We start from the raw sequence: 23,813 nt of genomic DNA on the forward strand, positions 1-23,813 counted from the left end.
AATGAAGTGTAATGACCCTGTGCATTTTACAGCCCTCAGCATGGTGGATATAAGTTATTTTGTTGATGCAGAGCATCACTGCCAGCATGCAGCCTCAAGAAGAAAATTAAAAAAATAACAAATGGATGTACAGTAGCGAGGGAGAAAAGTGCAGTGAAGTGAAGCTTGAGGGTAGGTGGAGTATTAGCATAGCTCAAAATAACCTATATGCACCATGGCAGGATGGAAATGAAGGTTTGGGACCATAAAATGCAGAGAGATGATGAGGACAACTGAGAGCTGGTGAGGAATGAATGCAACAACCAACCTTGGCGAGATATCGCATCCTTGCTGCATGAAGGCGCCCAGGGAGAACCACAGGCTATTAAAAATCCCAAAGTCGTTCGGAGGGTCTGGGGGGCTCTGAGGGTCTTTGGCCTCATCGTTCTCGTCGAGATGCCACTCATATGGGCTGAACCGGCTCACCAGGAAGAGCACCACACTCACGCCAATATAGGCAAAGACTATACACATCCAAATCTCATAGGCCAGCGGGTCCAGGAAGGAAAACACCCCGGGTTTGGACTTTTGAGGCTTCTTAATCATAATGGAGATGCCCAGGCTCATGAAGGGCTTAGAGAAGTCTATCATTTCCTCCCGCACCAGTGTTATAGTTAGAGGAGCCACGGCTATGTCAGCTCTCTGTGGAGATAGGAACATGCACAGTGGAGGTTAGAGAAGAAGAAATCATAAAGTAACAACCTCAGGGTTACATATTGCTTTAATAAAGGAAATACTGTAATTCTGAAGTCCAACCTATAACTAGGCCTTTTTCGTAAGTCATGGCCGAGGACTCGGCTATAAAGTGAAGTCGGGGAATAAAGAGATTGGAAATTAAGCAGTTCAGAATAAACTGAGAGACGGACCGGTGATAACGCCAATGAGCGCGTGAAGGTGCCATTTAGAAAATGAGTCACTCAGCATTTGCGTTGGCTAATGTCTTTGTCTCCATCCAAATCTCCTCCATGAATCAGGCGGGAGGGGTTGGGAGACAGAGGTGGAGGAGATTGTGTAGGGAGTCCATGAAATGTGAATCAGCCTCCATCAGATCCTCTGCGACGCCTGACAGGCTCATTAACACGTATCTCACTGCAGTGGCAAATGCTCGCAGTGAGGGGGAGAGTCATTGTAACAGGGCCACAACTGAAATATTTAACCTTGATGATTCATATATTAGATTCGAAGGAGTCTCCATCGAATGCCCGAGATTTATTCTTCTAAGAGTTCATTTACATTTGAAAGGCCAATCAATACAAATTGATCCTGGATGCAGGAACACAACTGAGGGCTTGTTGTGGCAATTTCACTCACTACAGAAGCTCATCTCCATCCATCTAAGCTATTAATGCTGGTGTAGTCAGGAGCACGCGCACAGACCTCAGGTGTTGGACTGAGAAATCTGCACCTGAGAAATCGCCCTGTTTGCATGCAGACCTGTTTTGGACTGCAGTCTGCTGATACTTAAGCATTATTCATTCAGCAGCTGAGGTCTCATAAAAGATGCAAATCATCTTGTTAGAGCCGGTTGGAGTGTGCGTGAGCCGCAGGACGATGATGAAACCAGGCGAGGTGATTTTACAGTTGAAGAAGAGGAGCTCTCTAAACTCATCGGGTTCACTCGAACCAAATTTCGGTTTCACTGTTTTAAATTAGGTGTTTTTAAGTTTTTACGTCACTGATTGTCACAATTATATCAGAATGATCAGGTTACTAAAGACAACAGCTTTCACATTTGACGAATCAGATGGTCTTCGTCAAAAAAGAGAAACTGAAACTGATAAAACAGTACATTTTACATCGTTACATCCTGTATGAACATCATACACAGTGCCTGACTCATATGAATTTACAATGGCTGTTGCTGATACGATATTAGGGAGTAATACATTTCTATTACATATATTCTGAAATATATGAAAATGTTAATGTCATGTCATTTTCCAAACCTTGTGAAAATTAGCAAAATAAGTTACCCATACTTTTAAAACATAGTATTTTTAGAAGATCATAAATATCACTTGTATGTGGGAAATTTGCATTTTGTTAGATTTTCTTTTTTTTATTGATCTTGTCATTAAATGTGTATCTTCTCCATATTGACTTTTAACTGTTTGCGTGTAAACACAGTATCTGTCATATGCAACTTCATTCCACTATATGTTTTACAGATATGTCTGGAATGACATGAATAGACTTGGAATATAATTTAGGATTGATATTTTACAGTTCAACCAACTTCCCTTTAAATTACTAAAAATAAAAGAAAACACATTTGACTAAATAAATAAGAATATAAGAATAATTTTGTCTTAGGTCAAATTAAAATATCCCAAAATGCTAATATTTTCTGCTTAGTTAATTACGTAAATTAAAAGGTTTCATATGGGCAAATATACATACTGATATGTCTGTTAAAAGTAGATATCAGCTGATAACTAACTCGAATCATACAGTACGTGTATGGATTGGTTCTGAAAATGGACTATGGCAGTTAAATAAAATCAAAAGTACAAAATGCTTTAGAAAATATAAGTATATCTGAAAGTTGAGGTTAGAGCTTTGATCAAGCCTTCTCCATCAGACTGATACTCACCCCGTAAACCAGTTCTCCCACCATGCCGTTCCACGTCTTGGTCTCTGGGTCTCTGGCGCCGTATTTCCCATCGGGAACTACTGACAGCTTATATCTTATCCCCACATGTTTTGCAATTTCAGAAGCTAAATCGACACAGTAGCCTTCATATCTGTCATTCCCCTCCATCTGCATATAGTTTTTCTTGTACATCACATACGGAGCTTCCTGTTAATTAGACAGAAGTTTGAGTTCACAGTAAAGAATGCACACATCCACAGTGGCCAGACCTCATGGGTCACGGGCCTTGATTCGTGCTGTAGCATGCAGACATGCGGGGGACAACAAACAAACACATTGGGGGGGGGGGGGGGGGCGCACAAAGACGAACAGAGCAGAGATTCAACATAATCTACACAGCATCAGTTACAGGGGCACCACTGTGGGACTAAAAAAGCAGCTGGAGTAAAGAGGCTGACTGGGCCAGCGGGAGGGGCTGAAGCGTCTAACATATATATATATATAAAAAAGGAAGAGGACATCAGGGCTCCCTCATGCTGTCCTCGTCCAACATCTAAATCTGTGGAAATGGGCGACAGACTGGGATGGGGACAGTGGAGGGGAAAGGTTGCATGTGCTTTGCAGCAGCTTCACACAAAGGGAAGGACAAGTCAAATGGCACTTTTCCAGTTCATAAAGTAAAGGTCAGTGACAGCAGAGGGATTAAAGACCATGGAGATTCATTCATCCATTCTTCTTCTGTGACATTAACTAATCTGCTTCTTTCCTGGTTTTTACATCATCTCTGCGCTTTAGATTTCAACAAATAATGTTGTGTATTTCCTTCAATGTTTAAAACATGTTTGCCACCTCCTTTAGATGAACTGATGTCATCTTTGGAATCGTCAGCAAAGGTGATTTGGTTTGTCGTGCGGCATGTACATGTTTTTCAGAGGTAAGCTGACCTGCAGTAGAGGTCGTCCTCAGTGGAGACTTCAACTATATCCAACAGTCTTACTTTAAACTAGAACTTCTGTTCTGCTGTGAAGTCATGTACGATGTGGTGAAAGATCAAATGAAAGTGTCACACTCTATAATAATAATAGGGTGGCCTTTCATTAAATTAACATGTTCTTTAAAGTTACAGGACATAAGAAAAGATGAAGTTAATGAGATGATGCGTCTAAAATAACAAGTTGTATTTATCCAAAAACAAAAAGCATGCCCTGAAGTGAGAGAATAATGCAAAGACTCGTCTTCTCTGTTTTTCCTACCTCGCTCTGTACACTGCTCTACTTCTGCTCTGCTCATGAGGAGAATGAGTTTCTAAACATTGAAATGAGGATGTGTGACTATTACATTCTGAATTTGTCTAAGATGAAAACACAATAGGCAAAGTCAGAAGGAACGAGAGGCCAGGGTTTTAAATGTAAGATAAGGAGCACCTTATGGTACATTTAAAATGGCCGATGATTTCTAACTACCCGCTAACTTCCTGTAACTAGCCTAACTAGCACTTTGCCTCAACCTGGACCTCACATACTGGGGGAAATCTCATTGTACAAACTTTTAGGTAAAGTAAGTTAAATTGGAACAAAGGGTTGTTTAAGTCCCCCCCCCACCCCCTCTGTGCGCAGAACATTTCCTGTCTCTGTGCAGCGAGACACTGATTTGACTCATCCGTCCCCGGGCGTCACTGACATTTTACTTAATGAGAGGGAAACACTTTTACTTACGTATGTACTGAATGTGAATACAATGGTGTCTAAGTCTACAGTTATCATTACCAAAGCCGTTATTGTGATGTCACTACTACAACAGCCCACTGGAATATAAAAAAACCAAAATGCTTTGGCACCCACACGGATACAGTTGAAACACTCTTTGTGAGTCGACTGTTTCAACATGTAGTGAGTGGATGGAAAGCAACTGAAAATAAAATAGTTCTACCCTCCCAGGACAGATTGCAACAATGGACACCTTGACCTTGAGTGGCAGAAATCTTAAGGTGAGACATTTAAAACCGGCTTGAGAGTGTACCATAATAGTAGTGACCACAATTGTTCGGTTTTCCACAGAAGAGGACTCGTTGGTGACCTGCTGATCCATTATATATACAAATTTTTCGTACTCATTCCAGTAGCCGATCTGCAAACGACACAAAGGTTCACAGTTATAACAAGAAGCATAAAGACCAATTTTTTCCCAGTAGAGCACACCCTAACCCTATATGTTAGTTAGTCGGCTCTATCTGTGCAGCACGAGAGAATTTTTAAATAAAACACAAACAAACAAAGTAGTGGTGTTTCTCTCTTCACCTTAGCTACACTTCAGCAGAGTAGGAGTAATCTATTCCTGGCTCAGCAAATGTTCTCTTGCATAACAGGAGAGCTGCACCAGTGGATACTCGAAGGCTGATCAAATTAAAAACAGCAAGACAAAACCTAAAAAGTATAGATGTGATTTATGTGGTCTGTGCAATATGTGGCTCTACTGTTCTATAAATACTACCCGTTACACACAAACAGTATAATCTTACATAGAAACCATCTCTGGCCTGTGTCTTCTGAGATGATTCCAGTCGCTGCATTGTGTTTATTTGTGTCACACGCCGGTGTATTCAGCCAAGAGGAAATCCGCCACTACAACACACAGTACTCACTCACTGCTGTCGCTGCAGATTGTCTCAGTTTGGGTCTGAGGGGGCCGCTGTGATGCATGTGGACTTGTGAGCTGAGCTAAGTGGTACAGTACGGGGCCACTTCCTGTCGTGTGGACAGTGTCAGAGGTCAGCGGTGTGACGAGAGCAGGCGCCAGCATTGTGGGCGTGTGCATAGCTGTGTGTCAAATCAGGGGCTGCATTTGAAGACTGATTTCATCACAGCGGCGCGACTAGGCTGTTCCATTTCGCAGGGTCCTTCAAATGCGGCAGAAACATCCACGAGGAACAATCCTTCCTGACCTATCCCAGCATTCATTGCGGTTCGGTGGCAAACCGTTTTTTCGAACAGGTAATGGCACTGGCAAGCGGCGAGACGTCCGATGCTATCAGGCCTCAACTCAACTGAACAGCTAATGGTACACATGTTAAAAATACCGAGGGGCATTCAAACTTCCTTGTCATGTCCATCTTCAGCTCTGTTGCTAAGCAACAGCAACAAGAGAGGGACGAGCTGGTGCTGCTGATCACAGGAAGACACTGTAGACCAGATCTTATCATTCTGGTTAGGCCTTCAGGGTCTACCCGACCCAAGAAGACCACCTCCTTCATGGGCTGAATAGACCAAGTCCTCCAAAGGACCTAGCCCCTGAACTGAGACACAGACTATGTGTGTTCATGGCAGCGTTGTTTTTACCTATGGTCTGTGCAACTACACAGAGCTCAATTACAGCAGCGCATTGCACACAATGGGATCCCCACATGTATTACAGTCTAAATAAAATTTAAAAAAAAACATTGTATATTTGCTTTTCAAAATAAATGCTACTGTTTTTTATCAGGGAAAGGCAGAGGATTCAGGAAGGACTTTTTTTTGTACCTCCAATCAGAGTATGCGCTTGTAAACAGACTTGCTCTGATAACTGGGCCTAACAGTGTTAGTGTTGAAGTTGAAGGACCTAATCATTCAGCATCTAAACTAACAGACATTGACAAGTGCTGCAGCTGTCAAGCTAACTGGCTTAAATGACTGTTCAGAGCAAGTGCACCCCCCCCCCCCCTGTGCAGTCGATGTTTTCTGGCTTGTTTAATAGAGCCGCAAGAACCAGACATGTGTCCATGCTCGAAGACAAATGGACACACTGCAGCAGAGGGCTAATACGTCCCACAGCTTCTGTCTGAGGCTCATGTAAAATAAAACGTTATTGTCTGTAGAGCCACAAATACAAATTCCTCCTTTTCAAGAGGACAAAGTAATTTACAGTGTGCATCACTGGAGCGGCTAACCCACCTCCCAGTATCATTCCAGTGGGGGCAAATGGAAAGTTGGAAAGTATTACTGTGATGAGGATCTGAAGCCTTTTGTCAGAGGATTTCAACGAGGAGGACGCTGAAACTGAATTCACATTTAAATATCAAAAACATACTGTGCATCTAAAAAAAAATGCCATCTACTTATGATCATGCAAGGCCAGCCCATGACTTTAACTCTGCCCAAGATATTGACGTCATTTAAAGTGGCCGACAGCTCTGTGCTTTAATCAAGCATCAGCATTACAAAATATATGAGACAATTCATAGGACAAATGCACCGAAAAAAGAACTTTAAATTTAGAAATTCATGTAGAACGGTGCTTCAAAGCTGTGGACTATTACTACTACTACTGATCAATTGTGGAAATACATTTTGAGACAAAACAGTGGCCCTGAAGAGGCACATGTCACCATCTAAACTGCCACCAACGGTTTGTGGATTGGGTCAGCTTTTATCTGCAGGGCTCATCTGAGAGAGATTGTTTCCTGGATTAAAATCTTACGGGGAATGTGTGCTCACATGTCTTGGGCGAGCCTGAGCTACTGGCAGCTTCTGTCCAAATCAGACTCACCCTCAACTCGTCTACAGCTAACGTGCCAAGAGGAATCAGGATCACAGAGCTAAATGAAACTTGGCTGCGTTTATTAAAACTCAGTACTGATTATCTATTATGCTATTCACAGCAGAGAGTAGTTACGCATGGATTCCATCACGACAGATGGTTACAAGGTCGTGTGCTCACTTACCTTCCTCGGGCCTCCTGTTTTCATCTCGTACACATCGATGGTGTAATTAGTTCGTCTACCAAATGTGTCAAACTGGATGTTTCCCGTCATACCAAGTACTTGGACCTGCGGGGCACCAAGAAAACAACAATGACCGCAAGAGAGCAAACTCATCAAGCGATCCTAATGTATGGCAACCAATGTTCTACGAGGTACAGTTTGTGTTTCAGACATTTCAAATGGGACCATGGTTTTATGTTTCTTTTTCTGATTGAGAGGAAAGTGCTTTGACAGGCAGGTTTGGATTAATTATGACCTCTGGTTTTAGACCAATCAGATCAACATGTAGGAGGATCTAATCTGTAGAACTGTTAACAATATGAACATATTTCTAAAGCAAGGGAAATGTTGCTTTCATAAGGAGACCGCCCACTTACAGAGCGGCTTTGGTGACAGGAGTACATTTCTTATTAGTTTTCTCCATTAATGTATCAGAAGATCTTATAAAAATAGTTTCAAGCCTGGTAACAGACCGAACAGCTGGGATCTGAATCATGACCTTAAAACATTTGATTCGGCGTACAAAAATTAAAGAAAACAATAAGAATGAATGAACAAGACTGTGTCCATAATCATTTTTAGGGTAGAGGAACTATGCATCCCATAAAGTGAGCTGGCCCTCACTAACACTTCTCTCCAGTAAATGACCTGTGAAATAAAAGGGACATCATGGTTGCTCCGTGGTAAAGGCAGTGTAAAACTGAACAATCTGATTGTAGCAAACTTTGTGGTAAAAAACGTCTATGGTTACAGCGAGGTCCTGCTATCAGAGATGTAGCTATTACACCTGAGGATTGTGGGTAGAGTAGTAGTTCTTCACATTGTAAAGTACTGTTTTTCTTTTATCACGCAGACTTTTGACCTCTACAGGAGCATATGACATTGTTTCATAATCTCGTTGCTTGTGGTGAGTCTAACTCGGACAATCCAAATCTCTTTTCAGAAAATGAATGGGGTTTTGATTGTGGACCACGCTGTTGAGTCCACAATGCCTGGCAGTACAGGAAGCAGGAAGCAGTTCACTAATCATTAAAAAGGAATTGGCATATTCAAAAAAAAATTATCAATTTAAAAAACTTGGATTGATGGTTCCCATAAGAGATGACAAAATATACAAATTATTGGTCCAACAATCTTTCAAGATCGACAATGAAAGTAGCAGTTAGGTAGAGTAGGACGAAGTTTTAACCACAAAGTAAATAAAATACAAATCACAGGCGTTTGCAGAGACAGCACATGCCCTCAGGCCTCACCATTTTGAGGGCTCTCTCGATGTCGATGCCTTGGCTCCAGGGCACGGCGGGGTTGGCGAGGCAGTCGCCCGCACTCCCCCTGCGAGACACGTCCACTCGCTGCCGCCGCAGGTACCGGAAGGCCTCCACCATCACAAGGATGGAGTCGTGGGTCAGCGCTGATGTATACTGAGACAAAGGCCACAAGAGACCCAAGTGAGCAGAACCAACAGAACATTGTACTGCAGCCACAGCAAGGTCATTATTTCCACAGCAATGTACACCACAGCCTCTGATGTAAAAAGTGAGGAAATCAAAGTCTAGCATAATGATTGACATAAAAATTGTGGGAGTGTGAAGGCCGCCTCTATTCAAGGACAAGCGATGAAAAGTTATTTTAGCAGCAGCTCCGTGAAATGATACGGATTGACAGATTTCCTCTGGTTTCAGCAGGATTACCACTTCTGAAACCCAGAAGAAGAAAGGGAGAGAGAAAGGGGATCTTTGAAGATGTGAAATTAAAATGTAAGTGCAGCGTCGGCGCTACGCCTCACTGACCTTCAGCGGAGTGTTTTTGGCTTCTGGAAATTCTCTTTCATCCAGGCGCTCCCAGCGCTGGAGGAACTGTTGGACGATGACGCTGTCTGGGTTGATGATCTTGAAGCCTGTGATGTTGGCTCCACCGGCAAAGACCCGGTCCAGGCTCACGTTTGAAAACCCCTGGGGGCAAAGAGCAAATGTGGAGGATGGTGGAGCGAAGGAATCATTAGTAGCAAAGAAAAGCTGTGGAAAAACTGCTGGAGCTTGTGCATTCTGTGGTTATTTCTGAGCTGTGTTTGAATAAATACACTCGATTGTAAATCTACCATGAATGCACGGTGAGGGAGAGAAGTCTGGATGTGTGATTGAGAGTGTTGCATCGCTCTGCAGTATGTTTAATGTTGCGTGCTCTCACCAAGTTGGCCAGGATGTAGTGGTATCCTCTGCTGTTCTTTCCCGCGATCACCACCTACAAGTTGCAGGAGGAGACACACGGTGACTCACATGTGCATCTCAGAACATTTACAGAGGCTGAGATTCAGACATGACAAAGACCTTTCATAACACACACACACACACACACACACACACACACGGTGGCTGCTAGAAAGAAAGGAGAGCGAAGGAAGACAGATATTCAAAAGCTACATTTACAGGGCAAGAAGGAGCGCGTGGACACATTTGTTGTTTTCTGTGTTTTTTTGTATGAGGCACACTAACGAGAGGGCAGGAACTGTGATGACAGTGCCTGTTCCTTTCTATTACCTTCAACATGTAAAATAAGGTCAAGGCTATGACTCTCTCTCTCTCTCTCTGGCTCTCTCTCTCTCTCTCTGCAGCTGCCTATGCTCCAAACACACTCTGCCTCTTCCTGCTCCGTTTGTCTCGGTCGCACAAGAGACTTAATTAAAGCCAAAACGTTGCGCAGCACCTGTCCGCCTGCCTGCAGATGCACAGCGTGCTGCACTCGCTGATTTCTTTTCAACTTCTCCATCAGCCAAACCTCTCTCCCTCTCTCTCTCTCGCCATTTCACATGCACTTCTGTCTTCTCTCCATCTCTGTTTCTCCACTGCAGAGTACAGAGCTTCAAAAAGATACTGTGGGGGAGGATGGTTGTTTGTTTTTCCCCCTGTCTTTTCACTTTCTACACTCGCCCACAGTTTTGAGAATCATGCTTAGGCTCTGAAATCATCTAAATGTTAAATCTCCAAAGTGAAAGTGATATCATATCGAAGATATTTCATTGAAGAACTTGATTAAATAAGAAAGACCAGTGATTCTATTCACAGCTGTGCTCTTTGCTTACTGCTGCCTCAGTGTCTCGTGATTGTCCCCGGAGAGAGAACACCCTTGATACTCCGGCATTGGCCCTCTGACTCGCTTCTCCACTCTGAGCAGTTTCAGCAATAAAGCCAATTGCCTTACTTGGAAATGGAAAAATGATTTCATAGTGCTCAGCGTTTTGCCCCCTCCGCTCCGCCGACTTTGTTCCTCATAAGCAAAAACTTCTGCTTATAGTGTTCCATGTTGTCTTGGAAAGCTTTTCAATTACTATTCAGCCATGTGAGAGGGAGCCGCAGTGACCAAATCAGAAACAACACAGCGAGCACTTAATGAAGCTGCAGCTCCTGGAGTGACTGACTGCACCTCCTGTTTGTCAGAGGCACACTCGGGCAGAAAGCCCCAGACTTCACACTCACTCAACGAGCATCAGAATCTGACATCACAGCTGCTGCTCTTAGACTGAAAACTAATTTAGCTGAGAGAAAATAATAAACATGTATGACTTACTGTAGCTGAGAAGCACACAAACAAAAATAGTAATATAATAACAATAATGTTGTGGGAGTGACTATATTTTACTCCACTGGAAGGTGACATTGTAACTTCCTTTTAATTACCACAAGCTTCTGAAGTCATGGTTGAAATATTTTGAAAATATTTTATTCCTAAAAGCTGTAAATCTAATGAAAAGCTGCTGCAATTCTGCATGACTTACAGCAGTCATGCTTTTCAGATGAATAATATTCTCAAATTTTTTTAAAAATAATTGTTATGCTTTTTTAGGTCTTTAGAAACGGAGGAAATAAGCATGATACATGCTCCATTAAATCATCATTTCATATGATTTACTGTGGGGTTAGTCCCACCAATGGCAGCGCTGTTCTGAAAGAAAAGTGCATAGCAAATATTTTTAGTATCCTGATGCTCCACTTTCATTGTCCCCTGAGATAATCGCTTTTTGTGACTATGTGAAACCACCAGGAACCCGGAGGAGGTCGAGCACGGCCGCCACTGAGAGAACAACACCTGAAAGCGTCTCAGGACTCGTCTCTTTCTCTCCGTCAAAATCCATTTCTCTTCAAACTGCTCGGGAAAGAGTAGACCTGTGAGAGGGAACCTGCAGCATTTTACTGACTAGCCACTAAATGTTTAATGCCCATTAATGGAAATGATCTGTGCTGTGCCCAGTTAACTGCCTCCAACAGTTAATGTTTTCATGTGGCAACAGTCCAAAGTCTTGCTGAATCGGGGAAAGAGCAGGATATGTATCATATGATCATCCTGTTCGGTGTCACACACTTTTCTATTCAGGAGACTTTAAGTGGTTTGTCTCCTCGCTTATGACGTCTCTGGTTGAATCTGAATCATATATGATGTACTGGTCATTTTATTTATTTATAGGCAACCTGTGGAGTTTTGGACCACTAGTTGTGCTATTGAGCATGTTACATACCTGATCAACCACTGGTACAAGAAATGTGTCCGGACACGTTGAGACAGAAAAATGAAGAACACGGGTGTTCAAAGATTCAAAGATTAGCTTCGGAAATCTATCTATGATCAACAAATGTGCTTTGGTGAGAAACACATATTGAAATCATAGCTTTTTGTTTCCAACCATTACTTTTTGGAAAATATCCACCGTGTTGCCAAGAAGGTGCATGTGAAGGTTGGAACCACTCTCCCCTCAATGCGCCTGTTTAACATGAAGCCAGGAATCAATTAGCTTTGCTTTGGAATAACGACCATAAAACTTACTGACACGTTACTGACCATGTCGTGTTTAGTCTTTATAAAGAGCAAACTGAAAACGCAGGTGGAGGTTTGAGGAGGGATTGTGTGCCAGTCTATTTCTTGGCCAGGAGCTGTGACTTCCTGGATTCTTCACTGTTTGCAAACACTTGTTATTTTTAGATTTTAAATAAGGACATTTGTCTCTATGCTAAGCTAAGCTCACCGGCTTGAGGCTGTTTCTGCATTCAGCACACACACTCCTGCCTCATCTGTACATTAGTATTCACCTCTATTTCAAGGATATGATCAGAACAGGGACAATCTCTGTGTGCTGGAGGAGACAAACTGTAAGACAGAGGGAGAGCAGTTGTCTCAGGTCCCAATAATCTTTATTTGTCTGTCCTCAGGACCCCTGTCGCCCGCCTGTCTGGATGAGCAGGTCGGCGCTGTGCCGTTTGATGCCGATGCAACCGGGGCCGGCCTGCAAGACGGTCAGCCTAAATATTCCCACAGGAATAGACTCTAATTATCAGACTGGAGCCACACAGTCCTGTGCAGAGCTGGACGCCTGCCCAAGTGACTTCAAGAGGATTCGACTCTCTCTCCATTGAAGAGAGGCTTCTCTGCGTTACAGTGATTTGTCATCGGCCTCCTTCAGAAGTGGAACGGACACCGAGGGGTCGATAGCTGTCCCTTTTCAGCGTCGACTAATTGTTGTTGTGTTACTCAAAACTGAGCAAAATGTGAGGAGGGGAAGGATGTGGCTGTGTATCAGTCACCAGTCCTCACTACAAAGCTGAAACTTTAAGGGAAGGTAGCTGTGCCACAGGATGAAACTTGTGTAAAAACAATAACATATGAAAAACATCCTTATCCTTTATTGAATTAAATCAGAACAATAAAACCACCTAAATGCTGTTTTATTTTGTGTTTGTCTTATTGGGACTGTGTGCAGTCTGAGGGTATAGGCAGCTGATTTGTTCCTTTAGCATTAAGCCTCAGCGACACACACACACACACACACTCTTCTTTTTGAATGCCAATTTCAGCAAAAATAAAAACTGTGTATGAATTTGTAATGTTCCTACTTTCCTTGTTACAGCTGCCAACTCTCCTGCCTGTGTGTTTGATGTTGTTTTTCAGCGAGCTAGCTTTTAACTCAGACTCCTCTTGGGTCCCCTTCAGACGCCCGGGCTCCAAAGGAGGCTCCACAAAAACGTCCTTTATTACAGTCAATGTTTTTCAAGGAGACATGTTTTCTCTTTCTGTAGCTGAAGTTAAGAAAAAGTGGAAATGAAGGCCAAGGCAAAGATAGTTCCAGTGTTGTTGTGCAGGTTTATTCGTGGGGCAATATAGTTCAAGCAGCACTATCACATATGCATGTTTCTTTTTGTCTTATAAAGTAAAGGGTGCATGATCAGTCTTCACCCTGTCATGATCCATTGAGGATGTTGTGGAAAATCAAGCAAGCAAGAAATTTGTAAAGGACAAATACATTTTTCTGACATTTTTAGGTTGATTTGTTGTAGTGCAATGTTTACGACTTATATGTGTACCTTTTTAAACAGTGCAATATCTTCTACCTAAGTGTAATAATGTATCTGTATGCGATCTCTTGCACAATGTCTGGGAGGACTATCTACTATCTACTTAGGAATATCTGTAGGAATTATTAAAGGAAAACTGAAATATTCATTAGGATTTTCTTGCTCTCAGTGAATTCACTTTTTTCCTTGCTGTGTTATGTGTGGCTTCACTATCTGGACTGCTGAAAACAATGTCTTGTAATGCCATGACAATAAAGGGAATCTATCTAAGAGTATGTAAGGTGCCGCAGAGCTCTCTTCATCGAGCTGTGGTTTGTCCACATGTCCCCTGCTCCTGCTTATTTTCTGGCACTTTCTCACATTTTAAATTCCTGCAGCCTGCTCAAATGTGCATTAAGTCCGCCCCTCCACTGATTATGTGTCTGTGCATGAAAAACAAGGATGCACATGAAATACAAACTGGACGGTACCAGGCGCTCTGCAGCTCTCTACATCAGGGGCCAGAGTCTACTGTTTTTCCTGCAGAGGCTCTGCTCCTTCAACGTCTGTGGCACCATGCTGCAAATGTTTTATGACTCTGGTGGCCAGCAGTATTTTCTATGCCGCTGTCTGCTAGGACAGCGACCTCAGGGTGGCCGACTCCAACAGACCCAACAAACTGATTCAGGAGGCGGAATCAGTCCTGGGGGTGGAGCTGGAACCTCCATATGGAGTCACTGAGGGTAGGTTGTTGTCAAAACACCTCTCCATCATTGACAACATTTCCCTCCCTGTTTACCAGGGGTGGGGAACATCCGGTGCTCCAGGCCGGCCCCTGTGACAGTTTGTTCTGCACCGCGAGATTCATGAAATCCTAGAAATGAGGCTGAATAATAGGAAAACAAATCCTGCAACAAATTTTTCAAAAGTCAGGCCATGGACACACAACTTACGGCATCACTGACAAAGAAATGGACGAAGGATTTGTGGCTCACAGTGACGGAAGAGACCAATTTCCAGGCTCATTACAGAAAATGCAGCTAAACTGAGGACAAATGTACTTTCATAAAGTTGCACCTAATTGGCCGAGTTCGTGAGCTGCTCTCCGACAGAGACAATAATGGCCACAGGCTTTGCAGTGAGCGAGCAGAAAAACCCCTCGCAGGATGTTATAAAACTTTAAAACGGCCTTGATGGGGAAAAACGGTATCGCTGCTCTACGCTGTGATCGCACTGTCGTAAACCTGCACTTGAGAGGGTTATTTAAGTTATTGAGTTATATATACACTCCTCTTTGCATTTATCAGCCTGGCTCTAAGGCTCTAAACCATCGGCTGGATCGCCATGAAATTTAGTACAAACGTTGAAGGTCCTTAAAGCGTGCATCTTAACGACTGTGGTGATTCTCTGACACTTCCTCTCCAGCCTGAGACGCCTGTTAAAGTGTCAGTTTGTCCAGTGCTTCAGCCTGAGATGCACCTTGCCTTAAGTGCATTTAGTTAATTTTTGCTACAATTTTTTTTTTAAGTCAGGCAAATAGAAACCAATAGCAGAGGTAAAAATCCATACACAGCATGAAATAACATCCACACAGATGTAATCTGAATATTCCCACTACAGCATCTTGTTTTAATGTCCCGCTCTCTGGGTGTGGAATTCCAGCGCACCTCTGGGTGTTTGGCCCCTCTCCTCTTTCCCTCCACAGCAGGAGACTCGCACCACATGGCTAAAGTCCCTCAAGCTTTCTGCCCTTTCAGTAGTTTTTTTTTCTTCTTCTCTTTTTCTCTCTACCTGTTTCTCTATCCGTCCACTGAGCAGGAGGAGGCTGGAGGTGACGGGTCCTCTCTGGCAGCGATTATAAATCCGCCGCGCTTCTATTATTGATGAGAAGCCTTAGAGGTGTTTATCGCTCCGTCTTTACTTTACTGAGGGGATGAGCAGACTGATATTTTTAAAAGGTGGTAGAGAGCCAGCTGGGGACAGGGAAAAGAATCCCACAGCACATCCATCAACAGAAAAAGCCTGTTCCTACCGAATCTACCCTGATAACAAAAGTAATTAGCACAAATGAAAAGATAAATGTCTCCATGTCAATTCATTTATAATGACATCATACCTTGATTGCTAATATCAAACCAAATTAACACTTATTTAATGGTTCCAATCTATTCATGAGGTCCAAATCTAAACAGTGATTACAAATTAAATCCCGTCCGGAGCCGCTGCTTCCTCATTGCCTGACTGATCTCGTTGTGTTTGCTCACTCCTGACTTTGTGAGAGATCTTCCCTCAGGCTAGGAGGGTAGGCTATTTATAGTAGGCTCATTGTTGTTGCTGTTATGGGACAGTGTGTCCTACTTACACTGGGAGCTGATATTACATTAAAGCAAAGTGTTGATGTCACAGCTCGAACAAGGAGTCGCTCTCCAGAGATCGCAGGAGCGTCCTGCCATTCCCCAGCATCTGCAGAGACGCTCTTCTGACACATGCTGGCGACGAGGCCGCATGTGACACGGGGCGACCAGCATTATCTGATTGGATAACTAGAATCTAATATGGGGGCAATTTGAGAACATCTCATGAAACCCCTCCGTATCAATGTGAAGGGCAGAGACCAGCACAAGTTTCTCTAAATTAATAAAAAAAATGTCCGCTGCTGTCACTAGAAATATTCCCCTACGTCGGAGCGAATGGAGACAGATCCGCAGTGAAGGTCAGGATGAAACTCGTAAGGCCGGCGATAATGAGGATCGTTATGTAGAGGGCAGATTCCTGTACACGCAAATTTCTCAGCAAAGACCAGGAGGTTAAGACGTGCTCTGGATGAATGCTTCAAATGAGCTCACAGACACACGCACGCACATGGAAAACAGACGAGATGTGGCTTTTTGTAAAGCAATACTCTAACTAACCTTTTTCATATTTTCTGAGGTGCAGATATCTATATTCGGTGAGTCCTTTAAAAAAAAAAAACTGACCCACTTTGTGTTTCTGAATTCAGTCAATCAAAACTCCTTGGCTCAGGTTAGGGAAAGATCAGCTGCATGATTAAAAGTAACCAAATGCTGCTGCAGCATCGAACTCACACACTTTCTATGTTCCTCTATCCACCCTGATCTCCCCTCAAGCACTTTCCAAACACTGCGTCACAATCTGCCCGTCTGTGTCCCATCCAGCTAAGACTTGGATGTGTCTGTTGTTGTACTTCCCAACTTTATTTTCTTTTGTCACCGTTTGCTATCAGTTAATTAGTTTCTTAGTGTTTTCATTGTCTTGTCTTTGTCATGCCGTTAGCAGAACGTTGTGTTACATTCCCCTGTCTGCATTCTGGCTGTTCTACCTGTGTTTGTGACATTTTGCCTGACAGCTGGATTTCTGACGGCTCCTTATTGGATATGTGTTTAACCCCTGTTTGCCTCCCCTTCATTAAACCTGCTTCTGGCATCTGCATTTCTGTGCTGTCCCTCGTGTTCCTGCAACCTTGCCAGCACCAGTTGTGACAATAACAATATCATGCTAGCTCCAATGTTCCTCCTGAAGGTACACCTTTTTTAAATGACCCATGAGTTGACTATGCTGGGAAAAAATGTATTGGATTCAAGGCACACTTTTAATTCTATAGTTCGTGGAAGCAATCTATAGATAGTTCATTGTCATTTTGATTTGGGTTCAAATTTCCTCAACACTCCACTATCCACATAGTCCCTCCATTTGCTTGAGGCAAGTGTAATAGATCACAGGTCTCTACTTCTCAAACCTTGACAAACACTTCAATATTTGCCACTTCTAATCCGGCAAATAAACAATACGAATTTTCCAAAACAAGTGAGCAAGGTCCCAGTTAAGGCTTCATTTAACACATTCCCGGTCATTATTTCCTTTCTGTTGCACAGCCACAGTATACGGTCTGTATTTGCAAACACTGAAAGACTCAGGTGGGAAAACTGCTAGCCGACGATCACCTAGGAAACAAGGACGAGGAGGCTGTTAAATGTCTCTCCATGAATTAAGCCCAGGTGACCTCAGAGAAAGAAGGCACAAGAAAACCAAAAAAATAACACGCCGTAATTGAATGTACCCGTCTCGCCTGTTTTAACAGGGTCTCTAAATGAGAATGCTGAGATCTGAGGCAATTATGATGCACTCTGAGTACTGAGCGTTATAACAGAAAACACATGAAGCCCCATTTCACTAAATGTGTAAACCAGGATTGTGTTCAAGGTAAAAAAGTGAGCAGACAGTCTCAAATGCTTCAGAACAACCGAGCATGCTGAGGCATGAGGCTGAAGAGAAGTCATTTTTCCACAAACGCAGAGTGTGTACCTGCTCCAGTATGGAGTTGATCCGGTCCACCTCACAGTCGATGAGGAAGCGTTTCTCCTGCCGCCGGTCCATCTCCTCGATGATGCGTCTGTACTCAGTGGGGTCCACAATGTTCCCCACCGAGCGGGCTGTCACCTGCCAGTTATTGGCTACAGCCGACTCCATGATGGCCTGGAGGATTGCAAAACCTGGGGGAGTGGAGGGAGAAGAAGAGCACCATCACACAACTGTCTCTTTGGGATTTCAGAGCACGGTGGAAGATGAGTGTTGTGCTGAGACTCCAGACGGCCGTAAAGAAAAGCTGGGAGGGTGTTCTGGCTCCCATCAGTGGTTAACTATGTGTTTAACGTCCAAGAAGATTTCTTCCAGCTTTTTATTAGAAGCCTTAACAAACCCATGATGCATTGTTGAAATGTTTATCTGAACAATAAAGTTAGAATTACCTGCACACATGCGGGAATTTGTAATCTGTCTAGTTATCCAAAAATAAATGTGAGCAGGAAATGTCTCCAGCCTTGTTTTCAGAATTTGTCAAATGAACAATTACTAGAAGAATATCCATGTGACAGTATTATATTTTGTACTGCCAGATGCAAAATCATTGCCTCATTATAAGAGGAGCTGACAAAGGTTCAAAAAGACTGAGACCAGTTGGACAGAACAAGACAAAGCATACTCAGTGGTGAATACCAGACAGAACAACCATCAACACACCCACAAAGTTTTAAAAATAGGTTTAAGCAGTGGCATCAGTCATCAATAATTGGTGGTCTCTGCTGTCACCTCAGGTTGTTTTGTCCTCACCTGCCTCACTCATGGATATTGAAAGATCTAAATTTAAGGCGAAAGATGACAGAGGACGCCACAATAAGACGTGCAGCACATACTCCAGCAAATACAGTGTAGGGACTGCATCAGAAGCAGGCGAGCGAGCACGATCGGTGCAGCTCAGTGGTGTGTCTACTTTGCAGAGCTCACGGTGCCGTGGGGATGAATCGGTAGATGAGGCACATGAAAGGAAGGAGCTGAGCTAACAGTAACCTGGCTCAGCAGGGACGCTTAAAAGACCCTATTCACCCACAGGAATTTGGACAGTTCCACTGATAGTCGACTAAAATGTTTAGAAGTCACGGTCAGCAGTCATGACTTGCCATGAGGCCGTTTATTTCAAAATAACATATTTGTGACTGGAGCTGGAAAGTAGAGAAATCAGAAAGCTCTCGTTAGTTTTGTTTCAAAAAGTTAAAGAGAGATAAGTCAGTTCTGGCTTTTTTTCTTACATTTTCTTTTGGAAAACAAGTACAGGGCTGAAAGTAAAAGACAGTAGAGGGAATCTCTCCACCCCAAAAAAAAACTGTACTTGAATTAAATCAAGCTGCACCAAGATCCACGAATAATTCCCTGGGAAATCTGTGAACATGTACTATAATGGGTTCTTTCCGGAACCATACCAAACCCATAGAAAACTGTTCACTAGTTTTTGTTTATTCTTGCTTGGCGGAGGTAACAACTTGTTATGCTCAAAACTACTACTACTTCATTAGGTTGTTTTTTTTTTCCTGAAATTATTGTGTAAAGTAAAAACTCCACTTTGTCTCTATTGATTTATTGTCATTATAGTAAAACCAGTGATGGCAATATGACCTTCCACAGGGATGGTTCCAAGAAGCCACAATCTCCTCCTGACCTATTTGAAGGTTTCATGGAGCCGATTTAACAAAGCATCTGTTGGGTGAGGACAAACACACACCTTGACTTACAAACACATATAATAACAATCGGCAGAGCACCTACACAGATACAAACAACCATAAGGGATGATTAGATGTAATCCTGGGTTGTGGAAAATGCCATGAAATTCTGATCAGTAACTTTCTCAAAGAATTAGGCAACACGAGAGCTTTCAGACTCTTATTAGACTTATCAATTGCAAACATTATCAGAATGTTAGCATATGTTAGCTTCTGAGTCTGTGATTCAAATTGTATTATAAACTGTGACAGTGAAATAATGGTCAAATGTGATCAATCAATCAGACAAATTAGTTTTAAACTGCACAATGCAGCATTGGTTGTTCTGAAGAGATTTCCTGTACACAAATACATTGTGTTTATTCTTGTGGGGAATTGGGACAAGATCATTACACACACATCGTATACGAATGATTGACCTTCGAAAGTGTGTCACATGCGGCCATGTCGCCTTTTTTCTAGTGATCAATCTCTTGTGAAGCATCGGTCCGCCTCTGTGCTGAAACAGCAGAGGTTAAATTGGCTGTGAAACCAGGTCAGTTGAAAAAAAGGTGAAAGCTCTGGTTTTATCTCACCGAATAGAACTTATATTGGTGCAGCTCAAAATACAGAGCAGGAAGTATGAGATTGTATGAAGCGCAGATATTTGAAGCAAGTAGCAAGACTGAAGGCGCTTAACATATATATAGAAAACAGGCGTGTAAGCAGAAAAAATTATAAAACACTAAAACAGCTGAATAAATAACAGAAGAGAGAAAACGACAGAGTTCAGAAATGAACAGCATACATCACAGATTTGCATATTTCTATTATTGGATGAATGGTGCCTGGGATATGTTGAATGGTGGTGAAAATGCATGGTGACAGGAGCTCATTATGTGCCATATTAGGTCATACCTAGTGGACAGAAATAAATGGGATGGACGTTTTTTTCTGCTGTTCAAAACACCGCAGCTGACAAGACTAAATGAGCAGAGGTAACATCCCATGCTGTGTTTTCTCTCATAGCAGGGGGAGAAAAAAACTGCTGATTCCATGAAATAATAGATGTTATTACAAGTGTTGAATAAGCTGGTGTGAAAATGTGTTTATGTAAATAAAAGCAGGCTGCAGAGTCTGTACCAGAAGCAGTCGCTTCACAGGCTACATGTTTCTCACTGTGTATCACAGTCAAGTGATTCACAACCATTCTGCTGCACAGACCAGACTGCCCCTCACTATCAAGGCTTCTTCAGCTTCTATATTGCTACATATATATATATATAGTATATGTAACATATTCCTATTGTTTCTGAAGCTGCTCCACATTCCTCATTTTAACGCAGGCGATGAACTAATCTTCTTCTTAAAATGACACACGACTTTATTCAAATAATATAACAAATGTATTCTCGTAAATTTATGATTATTTCCTCGTAACATTAGGACTTCATCCTCTAAATCTCTTTTCTTTTCCCCCTTTAACTACTGACTCACTTTGAAACTCTATGGTAGTAGTTGCCGAGCAATGCAACGATTTATCACTGAAGATTTTAAACCAGAATAAAAAACGTTTTTAAGCTCTGACAAATGTGCATAATTTTATCAGAAATGTTAAGAATAGGAAATCATGGAGTCACAGCAAGAAGAAGTCCCTGTTCAGCAGAAACCATTACTTATGGACATGTGAGCTGACATGTTCTCAGCAGAACTCCTAAGTATTCAGAGCACGGCGCCTCGGCCGACATGCTCACCCTCCATTCCCCTGCTGGCGACCTTCACAGTGAAGTGCTCGGGCAAACAGCACTCAGATCAGGTATGGCCTTTAAAGACAAGTGGCTCTTGCTGGGCGCCACCACATTAGCCACTCAGGAGTCTAAAGAGGCGGAGGAGATGTGCATTCCGTGTGTCTGATACTCTGGGAGGTTTGGGAATTCAGCTGGTGTCTGTGTGACTGTCCTGTCTCACCCCACTGTGTGATCACAGACCGGAAGCTGACCTCAAACTGGGCCCCGCCTCTTTCATCGTCCTGACTTTATCAAGTCAAACAGGCAGAAACATGTTGGATTTTTTTTTTTTATCAGCTCAAAGAAATCAAAACAAGGCTCCAGCACAGTCTATCTCTGGTGGCAGGGTGGGGGGGATTAAAAGGCTGAGGCTGAGTGTCAGCTCTCCTCCCAGTCTCCTCTGACAAACAGCACTGAGCAACATAAGCTGGGATATTCATGACATTTTGAAATGTGTTAGTAGTTGCTTGAGAAAAGGGATTTGGGGTATTTTCAAATGATTCCCTCACGAGTTTCAGTTTTGTTTCTTTTCTGACACGAAACTAAGAGGGATATTCTGGATTTAAACGTTTGCACGAGCTCATCGATGTTACGCTCCTCGCCATCAAAGATGTGCGGGAATAAAAAAAGATATGGTTCAAAATGAAGGAATGAACTGAACGTGACATTCGCTGCAACAGCCACAACGCAAACGTGAAGCCTGAATGTCAAAGGACTCCCAAATCTCCTAGTGAATGTTATCGCCGAGGTGATTCATCAGCCGCTGCTCAGATGACAAAGACTCCTGGTCCCAGAGTTTTGGTTGACTTTGTAAACAGATGGTTCGCTTTACAGCAGCCAGCAGGCAGGACGACCATCAAGGGCATTTTACAGAGTCGATTATTCAGCAGCATCCTGAAAAATAATACATATTAAAAATCAGAAGCATTTTGCCTCGAGGGATAAATATAGCATCAAAAAGGTGAAGGGAATATTTAACTGAGACAACGTGGACGTCAGGGGAAATAAGAATGAGCTAAAGATTGTGTTTAGATGTTAAATTTCAGTTTCTAGGAATGCACAAATCCAAACTAAAGAACAAAACACTCTCTGGCTCTTCCCAGCTCACTGTTTTAGATTCGCGGCAAAATGTCAGTAAACAAAAGTTGGCGAGTCTTCCTTGAACAGCTAGCAAGTGCAACAGGTTTCCTCTCAGAAGTTGAGTGAGACCTAATGAGGTCAGTTTATATTTGCCTTTTTTTCAAGTGTCCAGAAACACAAGCCCTGAATGAATGCTAATGTTTCTTTGTGTCAACCGAATGTGTAAACTGTTTACCAAACATGTGAGGTCAGACCAGGTTGCTCTGAAACCCCTCTGTCCCCAATGGCAATAAAATGCTTAATATTGCTTATCATTTGGGGATGCTGCATTCAGCCATTACATATGAATGATAGAAGAGGATCTGCGAGGCGCTGGAAATATAAATATTTTAAAGACTAAAACAAAAAAACTAAAATGTCAGCTGGTTTAGTCATTTTTATGGCTTATTATTTTATTATCATTTACTTTATAAAGAAAACTGGTTAAGTATAATATAATTGTTCATTAATGACTTATGGAGAAGGTTAAATAAAAGTTTGTGCTTCTTCTCACTCCTTTCAAATATGTATTAAATCATGAAGTGTTTTTTACCACATCACTGTTAGTAAATACTTTGATTATATAAAAGCCATGATGAGTATTTTATCACCTCCACCAAGGAGGTTATTTTTTCACCCCTCTCCATTTATTTGCTTGTTGGTTTGTTTATTGTTAAAAGGCAGGATCATGAAAAAGAAAACAACTGAAAATGTTTGTCTAATTTGGTGCAGATCCAAATAAAAGTATGGATCTGGCAGATTTAAAGTGTTTTCATGAGGGGATCGTTGGGCCTTGGCAGAGGAACAGAAGAAGAAATTATTATACAAAAAGTTAGTGCAACTTAAATCCCAAATAAAGTACCTAACTGTAAAATGCAAAGTGCTGGTTATGTGTATGTGTAACAGTGTCAGGACTAGTATCCTGCAGGACCATTGAAATCTAGTATAGCTTTTCTTTACATTGATTTGTTTTTACATTTTATGAAAGGATGCGAGCCTAACAAACACACAGAGAGACAGATACTCAGTGTCTGTAGACAAAGAACAAAAGGGGAAGAACAAGCTTTGAGTTTTCACTGCAACATCTGTCTCATGTGCAGTTCTGCTGCATCAGTAATCAGATGGGCGATTTGCTCTTTCATCAGCTCACTACTGAAATCACTTTTA

At 42.4% G+C, this 23,813-nt stretch overlaps 1 protein-coding gene across 5 annotated transcripts in view; it reads right to left on the reverse strand.

The window, feature by feature from the left end:
- Positions 1 to 23,813, reverse strand: part of LOC133969675 (glutamate receptor 3) — a 67,599-nt gene that overhangs the window by 18,962 nt on the left and 24,824 nt on the right. For all 5 annotated transcript variants that reach the window (XR_009924235.1, XM_062406302.1, XM_062406300.1 and 2 more), the window contains exons 4-11: positions 18,011 to 18,198; positions 9,558 to 9,611; positions 9,161 to 9,322; positions 8,624 to 8,791; positions 7,332 to 7,436; positions 4,652 to 4,759; positions 2,633 to 2,839; positions 308 to 681 (exon numbers count right to left, since the gene is read on the reverse strand). Coding sequence is in view for 4 of the 5 variants with exons in the window: in XM_062406302.1 (XP_062262286.1) it covers positions 308 to 681; positions 2,633 to 2,839; positions 4,652 to 4,759; positions 7,332 to 7,436; positions 8,624 to 8,791; positions 9,161 to 9,322; positions 9,558 to 9,611; positions 18,011 to 18,198 (1,366 nt within the window). In the remaining variant the exon portion in view is untranslated. The remainder of the gene's footprint in view (positions 1 to 307; positions 682 to 2,632; positions 2,840 to 4,651; positions 4,760 to 7,331; positions 7,437 to 8,623; positions 8,792 to 9,160; positions 9,323 to 9,557; positions 9,612 to 18,010; positions 18,199 to 23,813) is intronic.

Source organism: Platichthys flesus, chromosome 15, assembly GCF_949316205.1.
Source record: "Platichthys flesus chromosome 15, fPlaFle2.1, whole genome shotgun sequence".
Lineage (NCBI taxonomy): Eukaryota > Metazoa > Chordata > Actinopteri > Pleuronectiformes > Pleuronectidae > Platichthys > Platichthys flesus.